This window comes from Capricornis sumatraensis, chromosome 2 (genome assembly GCF_032405125.1).
Source record: "Capricornis sumatraensis isolate serow.1 chromosome 2, serow.2, whole genome shotgun sequence".
Taxonomy (NCBI): domain Eukaryota; kingdom Metazoa; phylum Chordata; class Mammalia; order Artiodactyla; family Bovidae; genus Capricornis; species Capricornis sumatraensis.
The window spans coordinates 101963845-101981208 of NC_091070.1; the positions used below are offsets into that span (position 1 = coordinate 101963845).

Consider the following 17364-nt stretch of genomic DNA (forward strand, 5'->3'; position numbering starts at 1 on the left):
TCATTAGGGAAACGCAAATCAAAACCTCTCACACACTGCTCAGTTCAGTTCAGTTCAGTTCAGTTCAGTCGCTCAGTCATGTCCGACTCTTTGCGACCCCATGAATCGCAGCACGCCAGGCCGCCCTGTCTATCACCATCTCCCGGAGTTCACTCAGACTCACGTCCATTGAGTCCGTGATGCCATCCAGCCATCTCATCCCGGGTCGTCCCCTTCTCCTCCTGCCCCCAATCTCTCCCAGCATCAGAGTCTTTTCCAATGAATCAACTCTTCTCATGAGGCGTCCAAAGTACTGGAGCTTCAGCTTTACCATCATTCTTTCCAAAGAAATCCCAGGGTTGATCTCCTTCAGAATGGATTGGTTGGATCTCCCTGCAGTCCAAGGGACTCTCAAGAGTCTTCTCCAACACCACAGGTCAAAAGCATCAATTCTTCGGCGCTCAGCCTTCTTCACAGTCCAACTCTCACATCCATACATGACCACAGGAAAAACCATAGCCTTGACTAGGCGGACCTTAGTCGGCAAAGTAACGTCTCTGCTTTTGAATATACTATCTAGGTTGGTCATAACTTTCCTTCCAAGGAGTAAGCGTCTTTTAATTTCATGGCTGCAGTCACCATCTGCAGTGATTTTGGAGCCCAAAAAAATAAAGTCTGACACTGTTTCCACTGTTTCCCCATCTATTTCCCATGAAGTGATGGGACTGGATGCCATGATCTTCGTTTTCTGAATGCTGAGCTTTAAGCCAACTTTTTCACTCTCCTCTTTCACTTTCATCAAGAGGCTTTTGAGTTCCTCTTCACTTTCTGCCATAAGAGTGGTGTCATCTGCATATCTGAGGTTATTGATCTTTCTCCCGGCAATCTTGATTCCAGCTTGTGCTTCTTCCAGCCCAGAGTTTCTCATGATGTACTCTGCATATAAGTTAAATAAGCAGGGTGACAATATACAGCCTTGACGTACTCCTTTTCCTATTTGGAACCAGTCTGTTGTTCCATGTCCAGTTCTAACTGTTGCTTCCTGATCTGCATACAGATTTCTCAAGAGGCAGGTTAGGTGGTCTGGTATTCTCCTCTTTCAGAATTTTCCACAGTTTATTGTCATCCACACAGTCAAAGGCACACACTGCTGGTGGAATGTGAAATGGTACAGCTACTATGGAAAACAGTACAGAGGTTCCTCAAAAAATTAAAAATAGAATTATTACCATGTGATCCAGCAATTCCACTTCTGGGTATACACTCAAACAAACGAAAGCAGAATTCTGAAGAGATATTTGCACACCTATGTTCATAGCAGCACTATTCACCATAGCCAAGAGGTAAAAGCAACCCAAATGCTCACTGGCAAGTGAATGGAAGAACAAAATGTATATACATGCAATGGAATATTACCAGCCCTAAAAAGGATGGGAAGTCTGACACATGCCACAACATGGATAAACCTTGAGGACATTGTGCTAAGTGACATAAGCCAGTCATAAAAAGGCAATGTATGGTTCCACTTACATGAGGTATCTAAAGTAGTCAAATTCACAAAAACAGAAAGGAGAATGGCAGTTGCCAGGTGCTGAAGAAGGAAGAAATGGAGAAGTTGATGTTTAATAGGTATAGATTTTCTGTTTTTAAAGAGGAAGAAGTTCTGGAGATTGGTGGCACAACAGCATAAATATACTTTAACACTAATTAATATGTTTGAAAATAACTAAGATAGTTTTATGTTATATATATTTTTATCAAAAGGAAAAAAGAAAAAGAAAATTTAAGATACTGAATCATACTAAAATAACTGGGCAAATGTTCCAATGTGCTTTAAAAAAAAAAAAACTTTTTAAAATGCATGCACACTAAGCATGTTTTATTCCTAAAATACAGTATCAATAGAAGAGGCAGCCTTGTACTTCTATCTTCCTGTATATCCAATTTATTTATTTAATAAGTGAAAGTTGCTCAGTAATGTCCAACTCCTTGCAACCCCATGACTATATAGTTCATGGATTTCTCCAGGCCAGAATACAGGAGTGGGTAGCCTTTCCCTTCTCCAGGGGATCTTTCCAACCTAGGGATCAAACCCAGGTCTCCCGCATTGCAGGCAGATTCTTTACCAGCTGAGCCACAAGGGAAGCCCAAGAATACTGGAGTGGGTAGCCCATCCCTTCTCCAGCGGATCTTCCTGACTCAGGAATCGAACTGGGGTCTCCTGCATTGCAGGCAGATTCTTTACCAACTGAGCTATCAAGGAAGCCCATTTATTTTATAGGAAAGAAAAAAAAAACGGCCAAATGTTGATAGGTTACTATGGGCCAGGTACATATTATGCATTTGACCTGTTTTCTCATAATATTCTCATACCGTAATCTGAGAGAAGCGCCCATTGTAGCCCAGACAACAAATGACAAGGCTGGGTATGAATACAGCGAGGTCAGTATTACTCCGTGACTGGCTCTCTCTCCTCTTACACCATGATACAACTCAGGGTAATGGGTTAAACAATCTGAAGAGTGAGAAAACATTAAATATACACACACACCAGAAGCCACCAGCAACTAAAAAGCAAAAATTTAAGGGCAAAGGAAAGGCTTCATTCTAATGCCTCATTCTCTGATACTCTTACTGTACATATAAAATACCTTCTCCTACACTGGCATACACTTCCTATATATACTAGGGCTTCTGAATAAGTGTTCTGAGGAACAGCTGAAGGATTAAATAATTAAAAATCTCAAATAATATTACAGGTCAAAAAATATATATATTATAGGTCAAAAAATCCTTAGGTATTAAAACAAAGTTAAATGTAAAATATGTTCCTATGAAAGTGATCTTCCACATATAACAAATGTGCTTAACAATAAGTTCTAGCATCAGTGTTACCTTACTAAGAGATACATACTTAAAGATTTTAAACCCATTTTTTCATCTACAAAATGAGGATAATAATGCCTATCTAACAAGTTTATTTTGAGAATTAAACAACAAAGACCTAACAATTTTACCTGGAAAACAGTCACTATTTTTTAAGGCAACAAAGGAACACATTCATCAACTCTATTTAGATCATAAAGCAAGAGGGAAATACTATTTAGACAATATATCTACTTTTATTTTTGGTATTTCAATAATATTTACTTGACATTTGAAATATGTTACTATAATAATAGCAGCTGCTATTAAGATCTTATTGTGTTAACAGACACTGTGCTATAAACACTTAATACCTATATTCTTTACTACATCACAACTGATATTATCCTTAGTTTACCCAAGGCTTGAAAGTGAAAGTGAAAGGCACTCAGTCGTGTCCGACTCTTTGTGATCTCAAGAACTATACAGTCCATGGAATTCTCGATGCCAGAATACTGGATATTCCCAACCCAGGGAGGGAGCCCAGGTCTCCCACATTGCAGGCAGATTCTTTACCAGCTGTGCCACAAGGGAAGCCCAAGAATACTGGAGTGGGTAGCCTATCCCTTCTCCAGCGGATCTTCCGGACTCAAAAATTGAACTCGGGTCTCCTGCATTGCAGGCGGATTCTTTACCAAATGAGCTATCAGGGAAGCCCAAAGGCTTAGCAAAGATTAAATTGCTTTTCCAAGCTATTAAGTACTGGTGCTGAGATTTGAACTAAGGTCTGCCAAAGCCTCAGCTCCTTACCACTAATGAGTGGTTGATCATACTGACATTTGTCAGCAACACCTTAGAACAAATCAGATGACAGGCTGAAGTGCCAATGAAGAGTACTGAGTATATGCCTTTCACCTCCTACTGCTCTCACACTCCTTGTCTCCCACAAAGAAAGTCATCATTATTATTGCATAAGGTAAAACAAATTCTCATTTCCTCACTTTCTGCAATGAAATAGCAAATGGTCTACACATTTTTCAATCAGGAATGAAAAGAGGGAATATTAATCTATGAAGTATTAACAGACTAGAATAACCTTCCTCCCCCAATAGACTGTAGTGGAGAGATTATTTGTCTGTACTCTGCTGTATCCATGACTCTAGTAGCTAAGCTCCCAATATGAGGCCTGCCGGTTCCACATTCCTAGTGTCATTTACCATGAAGTGAATTTCTTGTTAAGCAGGTCTTAGACAGATGCAGCTTAACATCAATACAGAGTTTTAGAATTCACTGAAAACTTCCACAGATAATTTTACATCAAAATTCTGCTATAAGGTAGATATTTCTGTTTTATCCAATTTACTGGTAACATAGAATCAGACAGACTAAATAACTTGCTTAAAGTCATACCTGATTCACACATAGTGCAGACAGGAAAATAATCCCAGTTGTCTGACCAAAATTCCTACCTGCCCACATATCTGTTTATCTGTAAAACTGCAAGCTACTAGCTAGCAGGGTTTGTCTAAATCACCTAATACAGTACACCAAGGACAATACATTTTAATGCTCCTTGATATTACATAGTAACATTAAGGTAATCCGCCAGCTACTACAACCATATTTTTAATAAAAATTGTTCCACTATGGCCTTCTTTTATTTTGTGCTGATAATCAATGAGCAAAATTCCCTCACATTAGGTTCCAAAGCCTCCCACAATACAAAGTAAGTAGGATGAAAGTAGCAGCATAAAATAACCCATTACTAGAAAGCTTTAACATTGAGACTATCCAAAGCAATCAATGATTCATAGAAGCAAAAAATAAGATTTACCTTTAACTTAAGTGATTCTCCAAGTAATGTTCCCTTATAATCCGTTGTATAGGTCCAATCATATGGTTTAATAACCTCTTTAGAGTGTTCACCCTCCGTCCTCAAATACCAAAATGAGAAGGATCAGATTCAGTGAGGTAGAATATAGAACATCTGTATTCGTTTTGTTGTTTAGCTGCTAAGTCGTGTCCAACTCTTTTGTGACCCCATGGACTGTAGTATTCATGCATCACACCAAATTACATTCTATACATAATATAAAATATCCTATTAATAAACAAATATAGTTGTCAAAATTCACTAATATAAGATCTTTCTTAGCTTTTCTGTACATGTATTGTTATTTAACCTGTCATGAATTGATAACGTAGTCTCCCCAATTAATCTGTACACTGCCTAAGGACATGGTTTAAAGGTTTATACTGTTTTCAAAGAACCTAATACATAACAGGAACAAAATAAATAGCTCTAGATTAGATTATGAAATAAAATACATTTTTCATTTTTCTTGATTTCAATGCTCCTTAGATTTTCAATGCAAATCATAAGCAAACATTTTTCTTCAAAACCAGGAAGTACACAGTGTAATGTGTCTTCACTAAAGAACACTGAAAGCTCAAAAAACTAAACCTTCCATCGCTCACCTCAACTATCATTCAATTTAACTCAAGAAGTACTAAAAAGGGGGTAGTAATTAATCTCTTTTATAAATGAGAAAAATGAACTCTAGTCTCTAGGGTCGCACAGAGTCGGACACGACTGACACGACTTAGCAGCAGCAGCAGCAGAATGATTCAACTATCAAATTTAATAATAATACTAGTCCTTCATTCTAATAAAATATCACAACTGAATACTTTTTCAACTCTTTTCTATTTCAACCCATAGCTGCCCAGGATCTCACCTGCTTTCCTGCCACTCTTCAGCACAGGCTACTTTAAGCATTCCTTGGTAGTTGTTCACACATCTTAATGCATCTGTAGCATTGAACTCAATTCCAAAGCCAGAGCCATGCTGGATTCTTAAAACATTGTCTCCAAACATCATTTCAGGGAGAGATGGCATATGCAATTCATCAGCTAACCTATGCATAATCAAAAGTCAGGATTATTTTATATCACTGTTGGCACTTTTGTTTCCTTTTGATCTCCATAGAATACCTTCTACTCCTAAATGAGTTAAATAATATATGATTTAATAAGATGATATAGTTGTGAAGTCTAGAAATGCTTTCATCATCCATTGTCTTTGTATATACCTTTTTGGCCTTGTACTAGGTAGTGGACTAAATAATAAGATAAGTAATAAACAAACATACAAAAAATACATAATATAATGTCAGCTAGTAATAGGTGATACAAGAAAATTGAAGCAAAGCAATGCAGGGGTACCATTTAAGGTAGGATGATCAAAGACAAGTCTGAGAGAATTGAATCTGAGCCTCAAAACTACCCTGCAAGCTAAGAAAGGCTCAGAGAACTTAAGCAGCTAACTGTAATCACAGAGGTAGTAAGTGGTAAAACTAGGCCTCTTTCCATTATACTGGACTGCTTTATAAAAATTTGGACCTCAACTGGCTAGTCTTATTACACAAGAAAAGTTATATTAGACCTACTATGAGGCCAAGATCACAAATTATTAACTCACAGATATGTTACGACTAGCCTACACAGAATACTTTTTTAATATTTGAAATAACTGGCAAAATTATTGAGTTGCCAATAAAAATTGAGAGATTTTTGAGAAATCTGGACTTTTGGTTTCTCTTTGGAAAATAAAGAGGAAGATTTGGCCAATACTGCACCTGTATTTCCACATGACACCAACTGGCTGGAACAGAGCAGAGGCTTCTCTCTTTACGTGGGGTATGAGCTTGCTGGTTCACCAGTCCCCTTGACTCTTTAGAAAGCTGAGTTTGTAACCCCTGTTTTAAAGACTTTTAAGTGGCTACTAGTTACTTCTGAAAAAAGTAACGCTATGGATAGGTTTTTTGTTGTTGTTGTTTAGTTGTTATGTCCAACTCTTTTGCCTACCAGAGTCCTCTGTCTCTGGCATTTCCCAGACAAGAATACTGAAGCGGGTTGCCATTTCCTTCTCCAGGGGATCTTTCTGACCCAGGGATTGAACCTGTGTCTCTTGCATTGGTAGGTGGATCCTTTACCATTGAGCCACCAGGGAAGCCCCTTATGTATAGGTTACCATGCCTTACAACCCTATCACCTCAGTTACAAACAGGACTTTCAGTTTAGGGATGAAAGTTCAGCTTCTCAAACAAGGGCAATTATCTACGGGCTGGCAGGAATCCCTGAATTTTAGCCTGAGAACTCTGCCCAATACAGTCATGCTGAATTGAATAATGGCCAATTAAATTTATTCTGATCCCTCTTTTCATAAGTTTGGATGACAGTTAAATAAAGCACAAACCAAGAGATACGGCATGACACAGAACCATGAGGTAGTGAGGGGAGAGTGAACATTTTAAGTAACAGCCAGAGAAGCAGACAGAGCAAAGGAGAAACTAAAAAATAAGGATAATAAGGAGATTAGAGACATCTATAGTTGTTTTGGTCATAAGAACTGTTCATTTTCTGAGCTAAATCCTGTGTTTAATTATTTCTTCATGTACTATTAAATTCTCAGCACTCAAGGCAACCAAGGTGGACAGGGATAGGAAGGGGGCTGAGAGGTGGGGCAGAGATTCTCTTTTCCTTGCAACCTGAAAGCATAACTAACACAGAGGCTCCATGGAAGCAATTTTCTAATTAGCTTTTATATCAATTTTTCAATTTTATTGCTTTCAGAAAATCTTCAAAAACTATTATATACTTTGTTCACAAATAAAACCTTTAAAATGTTATTTCACCTTTTCCTACTGATCAAAGATCATCATATTTAACAAACTTGTTAAGACAAGGTCCTCAAGTTCAACTGAGGGTTTATACCTCTAGCTGCTCTAGAAATGTAGGTATCTCCCCTGAAACACCCTCATCCCTTTTTATTTTGTTTTAACCTATCAAAGGCTGGAAAAAGCAAATAATCACACGTCTTTAAACTGCATAATGAAAAAAAAGAGAACAGGAAAAATAATAATAATTCATTTATTAGGGCAAAGAGACTGTAGGGATCTTTTCTCCTTCCTTACATTTCTAATACAGTTATAAATTATGCAATAGAGTCCAAAGTTTAAAAATGCTTTGAATGAAGTTCTAATGGATCCTGAACAAAACACAGGATTTTAGTGCAAGTGGTCTATGACAGCTACTTCAGCAGATTAGGTTTTCTTTTTCTTTTTCCCAAGACTTCCAGATTTTTGAAAGCTATATAGCTATACAGGTTAGGTAAGGTGAAACAATATATTACAGAATGTATTTTTACATAAAGCTAACAAAAGATCTATGCATATCCCAAGACCACAATTATCCTCTTTCCAGTTGCTTTAAATCTATTCCTAACTAGACATACCAATCAAGTATTATAAAAAACATGCATAAACAAATTATTTAAACTTTAAATGTAAAAAATATTGATAGTAGAAACATCTACTTCATTCCTGGATCATCAAAGCCTCACCACTTTTAAGAATGAAGATGGGTTCTAATTTTACCATGACTGCCCAGAAGAGAAGTTAATGTACCACAGCCCCATGTTTCCATAAGCTTCCTATCTCTGGTGAATTTTCTGTTCTCACATAACAATTATATTAATTTTGGCTATGAAGCAAAGAAAAAAACACTAAAAAAATTTTAAAAACTAAAAAATTAAAGCTGCTGTTTCTTATAGGAAAACACCTTTGCCAGGAAAATTCTCAACTTGTTGCAAGCTTTAAAAGGTGATAATGAAAAAAGCAAATACACCCACTGAGGGAAACCAGCACTTGCTCACTTAGATTTTCAGAAGAACTATGTCAATTTACATTCCACCCTGGGGCAAAAATTAAGAAAAAAGTACCAAAATTTAATCAAATTTATATTCTTTGACTCAAAATATCAGCTTGGGGAAATCTGTAATAAAGAAACAATCCCCAGTGCAGGGAAGAAAAAAACTACATACATTAATACACATAATCATCTCACTTATAACAGTAAAGAAATAATCTAACGATAAGGAAATAAGCAGTTATGTAAACTATTGTCTGGGCTTCCCAGATGGTGCAGTGGTAAAGAATCCACCTGCCAATGCAGGAGATGTAAGAGAAACGGGTTCGATCCCTGGGTCAGGAAGATTCCCCTGGGGTAGAAATGGTAACCCACTCCAATATTCTTGCCTGGAAAATTCCTTGAACAGAGGAGCCTGGCAGGCTACAGTCCAGGGAGTCACAAGACAGACATGACTGAGCAACTGAGCACACAAACAATTGTCTATCCAAATGATAAAACATTATGGAATCATTAAAAATATTTAAAAGGAGAATATAATAATGTTGAAAATGCTTATGCTACAACAGTAAGGGAAAAAATCAGGCACACTGTATATTCATCAGATCTCTGTGTTTATGTATATAAGCACATATCAGTGATCTAACATTTTAAGTTGCACATCTTTAGGGTGATACCTGATACCATTAATTTTCATCATAAATTTAAGTAAAATTTATTATTTTGTTATTAGGAAATAGAAAATAACAAATACTAGAGAGATCAATATCCCATGCAAATGCCATAGACATGACAGACAGCGAAAGTATTATTTTTAAAAAAGAGAGAAAAGAAAATATGGTTTATATATACAATGGAATATTATGCAGCCTTTTAAAAGCAGGAAATTCTGCAATCTGTGACAGCATGTATGAACCTAAGAACATTATGCTAAGTAAAACAAACCAGTCCTAGGAAGACAGACACTACGTGAGTCCACTTATTCACAGAATCAAAGAGTGAAATGGTAGTTGCCTAGGGCTGGAGGAAGGGAGAAACAGGTTGCTAATCAATAGGTGTAAATTTCAGGCAAACAAGATGAATAACTTCTAGAGATCTGCTGTACAACACTGTCCCTATAGCCAAAAATAATGCATTCTACATTTATGAATTTGTCAGGAGGGTAGAATTCATATTAAGTGTTTTTACCACAATAAAACAAAATTTTTTAAAAAAGAATATTAAATACTTAAAAGACTAAATAGGATGGATTATTTTTTTTAATAGGATGGATTATAATCAGAATAAACATTTCATAAAAAGATTAGATATAAATAAGCTGCAACCACTGCAAAGTACATATGAAATATAACCTAATATAAGATGTGATTCTGTGGATTTTCCCAACATACCTGAAAAAATCTGGTAGTCCTCTGAAATACTCCAGTTATATACATGTCAAAAGAATACCTGCCAATAACTTACATTTCTTCAAACGTCCTAAATTCAGAGTATCTTGAACACAGGCCAAACAGAATATCTTAACCCCATTTTTGATGGCAAATTTTACTCTTTGTAACAAACAGGTAATCCCAGGGACGGCAGAGCCTAGTGGGCTGCCGTCTATGCCATCACACAGAGTCAGACACGACTGAAGTGACTTAGCAGCAGCAGCAGCCGCAGCAAGCCTATTTATAAGGTCAAAGAAAAGTCAGCAGTGGCCACAGGACTGGAAAAGGTCGGTTTTCATTCCAATCCCAAAGAAGGGCAATGCCAAAGAATGCTCACACTGCCATACAACTACTCATTTCACATGCTAGCAAATGCTCAAAGTCCTCCAAGCTAGGCTTCAATAGTACATGTACCAAGAACTTCCAGAAGTACAAGTTGGCTTTAGAAAAGGAAGAGGAACCAGAGATCAAATTGCCAACATCCACTGGATCATAGAGAAAGCAAGGGAATTCCAGAAAAACATCTGCTTCATTGTCTACGCTAAAGCCTTTGACTGTGTGGATCACAACAAACTGGAAAACTCTTGAAGAGTTGGGAATACCAGACCACCCTACCTGCCTCCTGAGAAACCTGTATGCAGGTCAAGAAGCAGCAGTTAGAACCCAACATGGAACAACAGACTGGTTCAAAATAGGGAAAGGAGTACGTCAAGGCTGTATATTGTCACCCTGCTTAGTGCTAGTTAGTGCTAGTGAAAGTCGCTCAGTTGTGTCTGACTTTTTGCAACCCCACGGACTATACAGTCCATGGAATTCTCCAGGTCAGAATACTGGAGTTCCCAACAGAGGGATCGAACCAGGGTCTCCCACATCGCAGGTGGATTCTTTACCAGCTGAGCCACCAGGGAAGCCCCTGCTTCTAAATTTATATGTAGAGTACATCATGCAAAATGCTGGATGAAGCTCATGCCTGAATCAAGATTGCCAGGAGAAATGTCAATAACCTCATATAGGCAGATGACACCACCCTGATGGCAGAAAGCAAAGAGGAACTAAAGAGCCTCTTGATGAAGGTGAAAAAGGAGAGTGAAAAAGCTGCTTAAAACTCAGCATTCAAAAAACTAGGATCATGGCATCCAATCCCATCACTTCATGGCAAATAGATGGGGAAACAATGGAAATAATGACAGACTTTATTTTCCTGGACTCCAAAATCACTGCAAATGGTGACTGAAGCCAGGAATTAAAAGACACTTGCTCCTTCGAAGAAAAGCTATAACAAGTCTAGACAGCATATTAAAAAGCAGAGACATCACTTTGCCGACAAATGTCTGTCTAGTCAAAGCTATGGTTTTTCCAGTAGTCATGTCTGGCTGTGAGAGCTGGACCATAAAGAAGGCTGAGCGCCAAAGAATTAACGCTTTTGAGCTATGGTGCTGGAGAAGACTCTCGAGAGACCCTTGGACTGCAAGGAGATTGATTTACCAGTCAATCCTAAAGGAAATCAATCCTGAATATTCACTGGAAGGACTGATGCTGAAGCTGAAGCTCCAATACTTTGGCCACCTGATGCAAAGAGCCTACTCTTTGGAAAAGACCCTGATGCTGGGAAAGATTGAAGGCAGGAGGAGAAGAGGACGACATAGAACAAGATGGTTGGATGGCATCACCAACTCAATGGAGACAAGTTTGAGCATACTCTGGGAGTTAGTGAAGGACAGGGAAGCCTGGTGTGCTGCAGTCCATGGGGGTCACAAAGAGTCCGATTCGACTGAGCAACTGAACAACAACAAATTTATAAGGCCAAGAAGACAGGAAGCCTTTACAGGATTAACATGCCTTAATTCATTAGAGGAAATTTCACTAATTCAAAGAAAAGCGAAAGCATTAGTTGCTCCGTTGTGTCCGACTCTTTATGACCTCATGGACTGTAACCCACCAGGTTCCTCTGTCCATAGAATTCTCCAGGCAAAAATACTGGAGTGGGTTACCATTTCCTTCTCCAGGGGATCTTCCCAACCCAGAGATCGAACCCAGGTCTCTTACTGCAGGCAGATTCTTTACCGTCTGAGCCATTATTAATTCAAAAGTTTCCTAATTCACTTAAATATTAATACACAACAACCAGCAACAATCAGCTCAGTGATTGTCCAGAGCACTTCCCAAAGCCAAACTTGCATCAGAAAAAAAAGGTTACAGTCACTGTTTGGTGGTCTGCTGCCAGTCCAATCCACTGCAGCTTTCTAAATCCGGGGGAAACCATTACATCTGAGATGTATGCTCAGCAAATTCATGAGGTGCATTTAAAAGTGCAAAGGGTGCAGCCAGCACTGGTCAACACGAAAGACCCAATTTTCTCCACAACGCCTGACTGTAGGTTGCACAACCAATGCTTCAAAAGTTGAATGAATTGGGCTACCAAGTTTTGCCTCATCCACCATATTCACCTAACCTCTCACCAACTGACTACCACTTCTCCAAGCATCTCAACTTTTTGCAGGGAAAATGCTTCCACAACCAGCAGGAGGCAGAAAATGCTACCAAAAGTTCATCGCTGAATCCCAAAGCACAGATTTTTAAACTACAGAAATAAACAAACATTTCTCATAGGTAAAAATGTGATGATTGTAATGGTTCCTATTCTGATTAATAAAGATGTGCTTGAGCCTAGTTACAATGATTTAAAATTCACAATCCGAAATCACAATTAGGTTTGCACCAGCCTAATATACAGCACAATTATATATATGGTGCAATATGTAGCAGAAAGTTATACACAGAGGAAAACTCAGAGAATAACTCAGCCTGGGGTGGGATGAAACAAAATTTTTCTTAGTGACTCTGCAAGAAGTATCACTAATTATGATACTAAACATCCTTTCAAACTCTCTTCTGGTCACTCTCCTCTGCCTAAATCTGTCATTGCTCCCTAGATTTTCACCTCATGACCTTTTCCTTTTCTTCTGGATGATTTCTAGACAATCTTAATTCACTCTCAAGCCTCCAGGTACCAACTGATGATTCCCAAACATAAAACCATAAATAAGTCATCTTTTTTAAGCTCCAAGATAAGTGCCTAAGACATCTCCACTTTATAAACTACACTCAATTCATATTTCAACAAACTAAACTCATCCTCCATCCAACACCTGCCCCCAACTGCTCTTCCTACTGTATTTCTCACCATATCCAATGGCAAAACTTTCCATGCATAACCCAAGCCAGAAATCTTGCCAAGGGTATAGATTCTTCCTTTTACCCTTACTCCTCCTATCAAGTAACCATCAAATCACTTAATCTCTAAAACCTCTCCTCTCCTCTCTACCCTTCTAACTGGTCTCTTTACCCGGTCCTGCAGCCCTCCAATCCAACCGCCACATCATGTTCAGATCCTTCAAAGTGTACATCTGATAATGTCGTCCCTTAGCATAAAATAACACCTGGTGGTAGTCAGATGAAATCAAACAAAACTCCTTAACCTGGCATAAAAGTTCTGTCAGTGGTATCTTCGCTGCTCACGACTCTATCTGCCACTGGCTTCTCACTGCAGTTCTTCCCTTCTGATAGCTCATGCTCTAATCACACAGGAACTGTTCTTCATGCCTCCCACTCTCTCTGACTCCCCTGGCTTTCCACGTCCCCCTGGACCTCCCCAAACCTTGTCAAGATTCAGCTCGGACATCACAAAACGCCTCACAGTTGTCACTTTCACTGGCCCTGCGGCGCTACACACGAGCCCAGCCCCACCCCATCCCACCGACTTTATTAAGATCCATTTCAGGCATCTCAATTTCCCGGATGCCTTGTTCCTCCCCATCAGGAAAAAAAAAAAAAAAATCCCAAATAACCCTGCAGGTATACCTCTATAATTCACACTGTACAACTGTCTGTCTCTCTCACAAGACTGTGAATTCCTCGAGGAAGAGGCTTTCATCTTCTATATCTCCAGCGCCTGGCATGGCACCTGACATATTAAAAACCAAGTATATATACCACCCCCGTTATTAACCCTCAAGAAAACAGGTCACAGCCACCCAGAAATAGTCTAAAGGTGGAACCGGCTTTGGCAGGTAGAGACCTACGGGACGGGGCAGTCCACCAGAACAGGCATGCTCTACTCAAACCCCGGCGGGGTGACTGTTCACGAACCCAGAGCCTGGCGAACCCGAACCGAAGGACAGGAAGTGGTGACAGGAATATTTCCTGGTGTTGTCAATTCAAAGGTCCCGTCCGGAGGGACACGAGCCTCCGCCCTAGAGGAGGGCTGGGGCTTCGCGGGCCTCGCTCTGCCTCCCGCCCAGGCCGAGCTCCAAGGCCCGCACCCCGATCCCAGCCCTAGAGCCTCACTTCTCCACATCCGCCGACTTCATGATGTGGGTCTTGGACGCCGTTAGCTTCCACGGCCCGAAGGAGAAGTCCTGGTGGCTGCTCTGGAAGCCGTGGATCATCATGGCCGCGGCAAGGCCAGCGTGGGCCACACGGAACAGGTTGGAGCACCGGCGGCAGCAGCAGCGGCGGCAGATACCGGTCCCTCCTCCTCCCTCCAACCCAGCAGCCTAGACTTCCGAGCGGTTACCATGCCCGGCTCCGCCCCACCCCGCCCCCTGCCGGCGACACGGACGCAGGCCCTCCTTTCCGCCTCCTTCTCCGTCCCTCGACTTTTTGCTTCCGGGACCAGTTGCCGAGGTTATGTGACCCACGTCTTACGTCACGACGCACCTGAAAAAGGTCGGGGGAAAATGCTGAGGGGCGAGGCTTCGGCAGCAGGGGAAGTGGTTAGAGGCGCGCACATCATTGGATGACATCATCTTGGCCCCTTCAGGGGAAGCCCAGTTTGGAGAATCCGACGTGATCTTGGTAGACCTTGCAAAGCAGTGAACTACCTTGCGTGTTACTGAATTGGTGTAGAGGAAATGCCCAATATTTTTCCGTTGAGGACAAAGTTTTAAAATCACTTAGAGTTTAGGAGGTTCAGCATCAAGTGCGGTAAGACAAGTGGACCTCTACCTACTATTGACTTAGACGTCTTTCAAAAATTTCATCCTTCAGACATTTCAAGACTGTCCTGGTCTAGCTATTACCTAAGCCTCTGTTATAGTGGAAATAACACTGGAGATCTGGTGCCACATCCACCGTTGCAATGCTGTTCTGTGCATGCTTGGCAATTGTTTAGTCGCTAAGTCCCACTCTTTTAGGACCCTATGGAGTGTATGTAGCCTGCCTGGCTCCTCTGTCCATGAGATTTCCCAGGCAGGAATACTGGAGTGGGTTGCCGTTTCCTTCAGGGGATCTTCCTGACCCAGGGATTGAACCCTCGTCTGCTGCTTTGCAGGTGGATTCTTTACCCCTGAGCCGCCAGGGAAGCCCAATCCTTGGCAAACCACTTAACTAATGATTTGGTTTCAGCTGCCTCAAAATGATACGCTTTTATGTTAGAGGATCTCCCAAATTTTTCTTTCCGGCTTCATTTCCAGCAACTCCTCTCAGGTCTACTCACCTGCACTCCTCCCTACTACTGCAACCTTACTCTTACTGTTCTATATGCTTGAAACTGCCATACTCAAACCTGTCCCACCTCAGAGTCAACCTGGAACTTTTCTAAAAGTATAGATTCCCCAGTCCCTGTACTGTAGAAGCCAAAGTCACAAACACACCTCAGAGGACACTCAAAACAATGGAGTACAGTTTATTACACCAGCATGTCCAAGGGGAATAGGTTCCCAACAAGAACCCAAATGATTTTGGAGGACTTGGTTTTATACCGACCCCCCTCCCCTCTCCCCACCCCCCCAACCCCCCACATGACTGGAAACATGTTAGTAATTAGTTTTACAACATGCAGGTGTGGAAGAATTAACAATTACAAGATGCAGGGGCAGGCACTATCATTAATCTAACTGAGACAACCTGATCATTCCTTCCAATCTTTGTTTGCTGTCTGTGAGGAAGGGGTTTCCTGTTTTTTCTTCAATGATGGTAAACAGGATTCAAGCCCAGTTCACATCCTGCCTTAAGATGGCTGACAGTCTTCAAGATGGAATCCATCTTGCTCTCCTCCCAGCAGCCCCAACATCTGTGCTTTTCACTAGATTGGAATGATCATCCTTGGAATGATACATCTCCTTCGAAAGGATTTTCCTGAACCCTGGAGCTGGATTTAATCACTTCTTGCTTTGAGCCAACATGTTGATTTGTCAACTTCTCTCACTTCAGTTACCACGGTTAATTCATTAATCCAAATGTCAAAATTTGAGCACCTGCTATTTGCCAAGGGTTTATTTTATTACAAAAGAACACTCACCCCCTTACTTACAACAGAGATTGACAGTGGAATTCTAAGATATGATTTCAGTGATTCAAGGAAAGACTCATGGCCCCTCAAAATGTTATCCATCTGTCACATTTTATCTAAAATTTTAATTGCTTTTCAATATGGCAACAGGCCATTTATTGGCTTAATTGGTCATTTACATCTTAGTATAAATGATTTTTATATCATTTTCTGTGAGCTGGCTTTGAGGTAGCCTTGATAGAGGAGTGCCAGGCCACCATATCCAGAGCTGAGTCCGTGCTTTTCCACCTGTTGTCCTAAAACATTTGTTCCCTTCCAAAATTTTCCTAGAAAAGACATGATGAAAACTTCTTATTAGAAGGGTATGTTAATTTAAATCTAAAATCTAAAAACTAAACCAATTATCTCGATGGCCTCCAATTCAGAAATGTGTTAGGGGACTCTAAAATTCTTTGAGGATATAAGAAAATGAATCTTTAAAAGTACAATATCAAGCACTCACACATTAGAAAAAGATATTTAGGCATTAACAGGGTATTTTTCAGTGTCTATTTAAGAACCATCATGCAAGACTTCCCTGGTAGTCCAGTGGTTAACACTCCATTCTCCCAATACAGTGTGCATGGATTTGATCCCTGGTTGAGGAACTAAAATCCCACATGCCAAATGGCTAGGCCCAAAACCAAAGAGATTCAGAGCCATCATGCAATCACTGTCTACTTTATAAAGCTGGTTCTTAGGATGGAATAATTCCTGGGACTTGATGGAGATGATGGGGAGGGTGGATGTTTTCAACCAAATTAGCAAAGTATGTTAGAGTCACCAAATCAAATCGTCTACAAGTTTATCAAGATTCAGTTCTGAGAACAATCAACTGGTTATTATAGAAATTAACTCATTCCACAAATGTTTTGGGGCACCTATTATGATGCCAGAAAGTTTTAGGTACAAGGACACAGCAGTGGATAAAAAAGGCAACATCTCTTTCATCTTGGAGCTCTAATGGAAAAAGAAAAGACAGGTAATAAGTAAATACAAAATTTATAATTTCAGATATGGATAAATTCTGTGCAGAATGTTGAGTGAATT

At 40.0% G+C, this 17364-nt stretch overlaps 1 protein-coding gene across 1 annotated transcript in view; it reads right to left on the reverse strand.

Moving 5' to 3' along the window:
- Window positions 1–14528, reverse strand: part of TIPRL (TOR signaling pathway regulator) — a 71239-nt gene extending 56711 nt beyond the window's left edge. The window contains exons 1-3 of the mRNA XM_068964741.1: window positions 14331–14528; window positions 5583–5762; window positions 4679–4778 (exon numbers count right to left, since the gene is read on the reverse strand). Of these exons, the coding sequence (XP_068820842.1) occupies window positions 4679–4778; window positions 5583–5762; window positions 14331–14434 (384 nt within the window). The 5' untranslated portion in view covers window positions 14435–14528. The remainder of the gene's footprint in view (window positions 1–4678; window positions 4779–5582; window positions 5763–14330) is intronic.
- Between the last annotated feature and the right edge of the window lie 2836 nt (window positions 14529–17364).